The sequence below is a fragment of the Triticum urartu genome, chromosome 3A, assembly GCF_056163025.1.
Source record: "Triticum urartu cultivar PI428250 chromosome 3A, HENAU_Tu73, whole genome shotgun sequence".
NCBI lineage: Eukaryota > Viridiplantae > Streptophyta > Magnoliopsida > Poales > Poaceae > Triticum > Triticum urartu.
In genome coordinates, this window is record NC_141875.1 from 427879774 (window position 1) to 427888319 (window position 8546).

Genomic DNA, 8546 nt, shown 5'->3' on the forward strand with positions numbered 1-8546 from the left:
CTTGAGATTTTCTACGTCATGAGAAATTCTATCAATACTTCTAGACATATCATCAATCTTATTCAACTTTTCCTCTATCGTAGTATCGAAAACCTTTTGAGCATTGATAAATTATTTAATATTACTTTCAAGATCATAGGTATTCCTATTATTATTACTAGCAAAAATGCCCGTGCGTTGCACCGGGAGAAAAAAATCAGACCCTTTAATAAGCATAACTACATGAGTAATTATTTGATTTATGACCCACATCAACTATTGTGACCAGCTTGCTTAAAAAACAAAAAAAACAATTGTGACCAGCTTATTAACCAAGATCCGAAAATATGGATAGTTAATTTCCTAAACTTGGGACATTTTTCTCATGGATCTATAACAATCTTCTCAAAATCAAGAACAATTTTATCCTAAACCTAAAAATTTCTCCATTTCATATGTTGTTGCCAAAAGAAACATAATTTAAGCAACGCCATATACTTCTAAAAGGCTAAAACATCAACTACATGTGAACAGAAACGCAGAGGCAAACTCTTTAGGACTACTATAATCATAGTGATCAACGACCACTCTTGGCAGATATTCTTTTGAAGTGTCCATGTTAAAACGATATGGCACATCATTTATATATAAACTGCTTGTGCGATTCCGAAGTCTGAATGCTTGTATGGCATCTTGGTGCAAAGAAAAAGAGATGACCACTATTTCTTCTGTTGCTTGATGTATTGTTCGTTCAGATGTAAATTCCAACTTCTGACTAATTGCGCTGAGAATTGCTTGAACTGATTGCTGACCAAAATGTGATAGTGGCTCGATGACAAAAGGGTAGTGCCATACGGTGCACATTCTTGTGGATCCCTGTATATCTCCCATGAATATTTCTTTGCTTGACTGATTGTTGATATGCATGGCTATGCCAGAAAAGGAAAATTTTAAATTAAGAACTGCAAAAATCATATACTCTACTGTGATATATATGGGCCAAAGAAGCACAAATCTTTTGCTGATCAGGCATGACAACTTCGTACTCCGTAAGTTTGACAGAGAAGGGCAGTTTATTACTGTTTTATCTGTGACCATGAATACCGTGAGCGAAATGCGACGCTAAAATAAGCAGATAATATTTGTTTTCCGTTCTAGTGAGCATAGAGCAGGAGTGGATCTTACTAAAATAGCATGAGCGATTTATGCTATGGCATAAAGTAGCTAAAAGAAATACTACTGATGGAAGAATAAAAAATCCAGGAAATGGAGAGATTATATCCGTGAATGCAGGAAAAAGTGGCAAATTCAAAGAATGTACTTTCATTTAGCTAACAGATAAAATGTTTCTGTTCTCGTGGGCAAACGGCTAGAATGAACCTCATTAAAATAGCATGAGTGATTTATCCAAGGGCAAATAGTAGCTAAAAGAAATACTACTGACGGAAGAACAAAAAATAAGGAAATGGAGATATTATACGTGTGAGTGCACGAAAGATTATACCAAAGGAAGTACTTTCTTTTAGCTATCACTCAAAGCAAACGATTAGTGCAATGGGTAAAAAGTACACACCTTGACAGAATATCTTCTTCTTGTTAATCATGTGCTCTACAAATTTCTGAAATCTGCCACTGTAACTGTACAAAAATCTTGCCACCGAAATGTGCCAGACTGTCCACATAAGTTCTTCACTTCGTCATAATCCAATTGATAATAATAAGAAACTCTGCTAGTTGCATATCTTTTAAAGCAAGAAATTAATTAATAATTACACCTCTCTGTAGTCCGTAATTTCATCCCATTGGGCTTCTGCACAAGTGTCAACTGAAAAATTGACGTCAAAAAGAGAGGAGTATATCTTCTAAACTCAAATTATAGCTACAGCAAAACAATGCTCTACTTTCTCTAGCAATGGCAAAATTCAGAGATGTACATATTGAGGAGGTGTTCATGTTGGGCAGACGCGAGGCACTGGATATCGAGGGGTACAGGGGTGTACAGCACCAGCGGCGCTGGGGGTTTGGCCGCTGCTGATGAAAGTATGCCGTCTCTGCTCTCAAGCACCACCAGATGGTGGGGGAACTTCGGTAGTAGAGGACACCCGACCGACAACATCTAAAGAAAAACAAATCGTTAATTCACTCTATTTTACTTTCCATAAGAAAACATAAGCAAAAGTATTGTAAAATAAAAGGAATTTTCAAAATTAGTAGCTTCATATGAGAAATCAAATGGGAAGACAAACGATAGTGCGGTAATCAAGTGGCCAGGAAAAAATAAGAGGAAGAAAGGTCCCAGTCTGAATATATGAAACTTACAGTCTGCACGTCGGTATCATCCAGCATCATTGGTGCAAGGTCCGAGAGCCGAACCTCCTTGGCCTCCACCTGAGTTGGATTGGACGCCTTTGCCACCTGCACGCGCATACACAGAAGAGACATGAAAACCAGGCCAAATCACTTTTTTATTTATTGCATGCATGGCAGGGCAATTCTGAATATGAAATGACTCCAGACACTTAATTCTATTGATGTATCTTACTATGCCAGCAACAATCCCAAAGGCATTTGCCTGTTTAGCGAACTGTTACTTAAAAGCAGGCTAATTACCAGTGACTCCTCAATCCTAACCATCAACTCCCCAATTAATTAGCAAATGTTTGTTAATTAGGAATTACCCTGATGCATGCTAATTCAAATCTGAAAACTCTGAACTAATGTGGCAAAAGCAGCTCCCCAATTAATACTGAACCTGAGAACACATCTATTTCATAGTAACCTCTGAATTAACTCATCTAGAAGAAAGTAATTGGCCTAGAAGAAATATGCTAGATTGCAGCATAATCTCTAATGTATTTGCCAACATCATGTCCAGTCACAGTGCATGCAAAAAATCAAACAATAAATCTCTGAACACACAAAGGCTTGAGGGAAGGGGCAACAGCAGGGCTGTTTTTGAGGGAGGTCGAGGCATCACATACCTCTGTTGTAGCCACCGTTGGACTCACAATGCTTCTCTGGACCAAGAATTCCGGCGAACATGGTGCCGGTTCCTCCGGCGTACTCAAAGGCGAACTCGGTGCCTGTTCCTCCGACGTACTCAAAGGCGACATGATGGTGATCATGGTGTTACGACTGGCAAATCATTATCAAGCAAAAAATCATCCAAAGCACAATTTAATTGTCGTCATAAAACAGTGCGGGATAGCAAGTTCACAAATGCATCAAGTCAGCCCCAAATAAGTGTCGCAGTTTTGCTCAAATTAGGGATCAGAGGTAGCAATACAGCAACACGAACTGAACAAATTATATATTACTACACTGTAACAGAGCGACAACCAAAAATCATCTTACATAGACGGCAATTGCAAGATCACATGTTAGCAGGTGAATTGCAACATTATACGGCAGGAAACAGGAGAAGCAAGGTAAGAAGATCTATATCATACCCCAAGCGACGGTGCACTGCTCACTGGTGGCGCTAGCCTGGTTTACGATTCTGGCCAAGAACAATTCAACTTATAGCAGTGAACTCCAATCCGGGTCGGGGCGGTTTCTTTGTTTGAGAAGGACACGGGAGCATGAGTTTGAGAAGGACACGGGAGCAGGATTTCCGTCAGAGATTCAAATCAAACAAGGGAGCAAAAGTCCGTCAGAGATTCAGAAGCGTACAGCTCACAGCTTTGCCTGCTCGCGGCCACAGGTGCAGGATCGCGCTCACCGCGGCAGGACGAGGGTGGAGGCCAGCTGCAGGGCGTGAGCAAAGGCAAGCGCGGCAGGCAGAGGCGGTCTCCCAACGCGGTTGGGACGCGGCAGGACGCGGGCGGAGGCGAGCTGAAGGGCGCGGCTGGCAGAGGCGAGCTGAAGGGTGCGGACGGAGGCGAGTACGCGGACGCGCGCAGACAGCAGCGCTCCGGCGCGGGCGCGGACGGAGGCGAGTACGCGGACGCGCGCAGACAGCAGCGATGGCGGGAGCTGTCGTCCTCTGCTCCGGCGTCCTCCATCCTCCCCCGCGACGCCACTACCCCGCCTCGCTGCGCCCCGTCTCTGCAGCACCTGCCCCGCCTCGCCGCACAACCGCCACTGCCCCACCTCGCCGCGCCGTCTCCGCAGCACATGCCCCTCCTCGCCGCGCCGTCTACGCAGCCCTCAACCCGTCGCCGTCGCGGCGTCGCCGTCGCCAGAGAAACCCGTCGCCGTCGCCGTCGCCATCGCCATCGCTAGAGAAATGGATAAGACTACGAGGTCAGCGGATGCAAATCTAATGAACAAGGGGGTTTTCTGTAAAATGTAACTTTATATACAGCTTAATAAAATAGGGATTGCGGGTTAATTTCATATAAATCGAGGGGCTTTTATGCAAAATCACGCGCGACGACGTACCGGCACAAAACCAATTCTCTTTATTATTTTATATATATACTAGCAAAAATGCTCGTGCGTTGCAACGGGACAAAAATACTATATGTGTAGAGGGAGAGGGGTTATCACTTCTATATATGGGTAAAAGTAAAGGATAGTCCTACCATTTTCAAATTGTGGGCATGAGTGCTAGAGCTATTATCTCGACATTTTTATGCCCAGATAAATCAAATACTAATAATATCACTTAATTTTACCAATAATATACTTATGTTACATCACCCAGAGAAATATTATGTTAAAAAGGAACGGACTGAAAAAAAATTGATTCGCAATCATATATGCATGCAGGGGATCAATATTTTGCTTCAAAGTTCTATGAAGAGTTTGTGGCTCATGCCTCATTACATTTAGAAGAAGAAAATCTTGTCATCTTTAGGTGGGCGCTAGCACTTTGCAGAAGTTATACTTTCGAGATTCATTCTCAAATAAAATTCAGAAGTGCAAAAACAGATCTAACAGTAGTCACAGTACAACTCCAGCATCCTCTTTTGTTAACTTGCCGTTGTTTTGATGTAGATATGGCACCAGCCTCTCTAGCAGAAGGAAAATCCATGTCAATAATAGACTATGAAAACTCAAAGTACATACTAAATGAAATCCTTCTCAAATGTGTTTCTGCTTCCACAGTAATAATAAAAAATTCTATTTAAATGAGTGTCAAAAGGGATACTTATTGTAGATTACAAGAGGAGCCAATAACTGTTTTTACCTAATAGAAAACAAGAGGTAGAGAATCTTATGTCAATAAAAGCAATCCTTGGTGATTTAGAAATGGACGATGAACTACACGTAGATCAAACTATCTCTAATTCGAATTTTGAACTGACCCTAGACTACCGGTGTGACACTTGATGTTGGTTGTGTTGCCAAAGTTACAACAGAGTTGCTGCTAAATTGGTACTCCACGTAAACAAAGTCCATCATTGCTGGTAAACTGATAATCCACACGAACAAAGTCAATCAGCCATGTACCAAATTTATTTCTGAATTTTATGTGCGCGAAGGACACAGAACCTACTACAAAAACATAAGTGCTCAGCCATCTAATTCATACAACTCAGTCTAAGGTGATAAGAGTAATGGTACGTAGCCATTGCTGGGAGATGTGATTTATTGTTGCATACTGAATTGTACATGAACATTTTACAAATGCTTATAATATATAAACATCAATCTACATGAAAGCATTTCAGAAAACACATCGTGAGCATGACTGTCGCACAAACCTGCAGCTTCCTAGATTTCCATGTCTCATACATGGTGGTGGGCAGAAGCTGCGGCATGTTACTCCTTAGCTTGGCTGCTTGGGGGCCCTGATCATGGACAACCCTGCTGGCCAGGGGGCAAGGGGGCAGCAGCCAGCAGCACCCATGCAAACCTGTAGCTTTGCATCAAGGCGCCTCTCATGCCAACTACAGCAGCAAATTTTATAGAGTTGGAAGCGGGTAGTGGAGGCTTACTCACATCAATCGGAAAAAAGGACAGAGGACGTCGGATCTTGATGATGGGTGGCTGGGACCGACGACGCGCCCGGACAACCTGAGGAAACGCAGCAGCACAGTAGCTCCGTCGTGCTGGCGTCCGGCCGTTGGTCCCTGGCACCACTGTAAGAAGGCAGGAAGGAGAGGGAGCTCCCAAAGAGCGACGGCGACCCGAGATCCCTCGCCTCGGCGGGCCGTTGACCTTCACGAACCAGAAGTGATGGAGAAGCAGCATAGTAGTACAGGTTAGTGCTTGAATGGATACTACTGAAATATGCCCCAGGAATCCAAAGAAAATAAGACATTGCCAAACAGCATATACCGTTTGGCAGCACATAGGGACATATTCATGAAATCAAGCATGTGCTTTTCTTAAAGCAAGTAAATTAGTGATGTTATTCTTCGTACCAAAATTCTGATCACCAAAAGTATTGGGCCAGCTGAGAAAATGGAGACTGTTTAACAAACAGTAGCATTATACATGTAATTTAATAAACATATGTTGCAACAGCTTTGCTTCTCATAGCATCACCAGATTGGTGCATGCGCTTAGTTAGATAGTGGTGGTGTTTGTCTGCCTTTCAATCAATATACGAAAAATGCTTACGATTAGCATGAAGGGAAATACTCACATCAAAATCTCATTCACTATAGAGGTCAGGATCATCCACATTCCCCATATGTATGCATAGGCAATCATTGTATCTGACGAATCCTGCAAATCCGAAGTACTCAATCTTCTTTCCGTGGAACAGCCTAGTGAAGAATTGCTCTCTAAGTGCCAAACGAAAAGTGGTCTTTCATGATAGAACAAAACCAATTGATAGCAGTTCTATCTGCGTGCCCCAAAGCAGAAGGCTCAATCATGAAAAGGGGTGTCAAGATAACTGATTGGAGCTAAACATTCCTTTGAATTTTGCAGGTCGGCATGAATCCGGCTACCATGAGCTGAAGCAGAGACCTAGACCGGCGAATGGACTTATGGTCAGTGAGGTGCCAACAGCTTCCCTCACATACTCTTCATCTTCAAATGTGTCCAGCACATCGAGCTCCTCATCAGTGATCCCCTTCCAAACCTGCAGCCTAGAGACATGAACAGGTTGTCACTCGTTCTGCACTTCAACCGTTCCATACTGACAGCACTCGCCATTGTTCACATCTTAACTTGCAATGGACAAACTAAGAAATTAACACCAAGTATATGGGATGTGTGTGCGTGGGATTGCACGCATCTTTGTAGGGACTTTGTTGCCGTCGATGGGGAGGATCGCCGGGTAGACGCGGCCCCTGATGTTGAGCCTCTGGCTGCGACAAAAGCAACATGAGAATAGCGAACATGAGACGCAGAGGGGGAGGGAGAACACATGACGAACACCGGGATGAGTGGACGCTCACCTGGGCAAGAACCGCCGTGAAGGACATCCCCGGCGGCAGTGCGAGGTCCTGCACGTCGTCACCAGCGCCCTTGCCGTCGCCTTCGCCTCCCTCTCATCTCCGAGCGGACAACAGTCGCCGGCGCCGCCGCAGGTGAATCCCCTTCCGCGGTAAGGAGCGCCGGGAGGCCGAGTCGGTCGAGGACGCGGGGGAGGAGGCCCTGTCGGCCTCCGGGGAGTCGCCGGCGATGTGGGCGGCCGCGTCCATCGAAAGGGGGCCTGCTGGAGTTGAAGCCCCGCCGCTGGACCTCCTCCCGCGCCTTGTAGATCGCCTCCATGTCATCCCCGGAACAGGATCCGGCCCCTACCTCGCCTCCTCGACCGGATCTGGCCAGAGATTGCCGCCGCCGCGCCCGGCGTCGTCTGCATCGCAGCCCCATCTCACTCGGAACCGGCGAGGAACGCCGCCACCATGTACTTGGAGTTGAAGCTCCGCCGCTGGACCTCCTCCCGCGCCTCCGCCGAGCCAGGCATCGTCTGCATCGCGGACAGCCTGGACCTCCAGCTCGTCTCGCTCGCCAGCAACCGAATAACAAAATGCAGGGTCCTTTTTGTAAGAACGACGTATATCATATATCCACTTAAAATGGACTGCGGGTTGAATACCAAAAAGGAGAAGGACTATTTTGCAAAATTGCTGACGACGGACGACCAGAAACACTATTTGCTTTATTATTAGGGAAGATTACTAGCAAACATGCCCGTGCGTTGCAACGGGAGATCAAACAATAACACAAGTCTCTAATGTGATAAGTATTCTCATGATCCTTCATGTATAAGTCCACTCCCTCTATTTTAAAATCACAGCCAATAGTCATTCGACATGAACAACAGCTTCAAAACAACGAACAACATGTCAAACAATGAATCAATTAAGGGTATGCTTTTCCAGGATGTCTATTTGGAACATGAGATGTGGTCCCGAGTCAAATTAATTCAACTTATTAGTTCCTTCTGAAATTTAAAATAAAATTTAAAGGAATAACATTATTAATAATTTTGGACCTGATGTCATGAGCTAAATTTAATAGAAAATGGAAAGAAATACTATTATGAACAAATTTAGAAATAACAATAACATCAAGTAGATTAATCTGTAAAACATGCTTGTTTGTGTTAGGTGAGGTCGGGATAGTCTGGTCGAGACCTCCTCCCCTCCCAATCGCCGCCTAATATGGCGATTCATGCGAATTCCAGACCATAGCTCCCTTGCCCCCCCTCCCCCCCC

At 44.4% G+C, this 8546-nt stretch overlaps 1 protein-coding gene across 5 annotated transcripts; it reads right to left on the minus strand.

The window, feature by feature from the left end:
* Nucleotides 1-334: 334 nt before the first annotated feature.
* On the minus strand, nt 335-4282 carry LOC125544073 (uncharacterized). 5 transcript variants are annotated; one of them, XM_087547264.1, is made up of 7 exons: nt 3429-4282; nt 2961-3114; nt 2299-2394; nt 1914-2095; nt 1755-1789; nt 1553-1651; nt 335-908 (listed from the first exon to the last, which is right to left on the minus strand). In XM_087547264.1, the coding sequence occupies exons 2-5, from the start codon at nt 3102-3104 to the stop codon at nt 1774-1776; spliced, it is 438 nt and encodes a 145-aa protein (XP_087403390.1). In that variant the 5' UTR covers nt 3105-3114; nt 3429-4282; the 3' UTR covers nt 335-908; nt 1553-1651; nt 1755-1773. The 5 variants fall into 5 exon arrangements, with proteins under 5 accessions (XP_087403390.1, XP_087403391.1, XP_087403389.1 ...); XM_087547265.1 differs by having other exon boundaries at nt 1755-1804; nt 3429-4280; XM_087547263.1 differs by having other exon boundaries at nt 1553-2095; nt 3429-3535; nt 3652-4280.
* Nucleotides 4283-8546: the final 4264 nt, after the last annotated feature.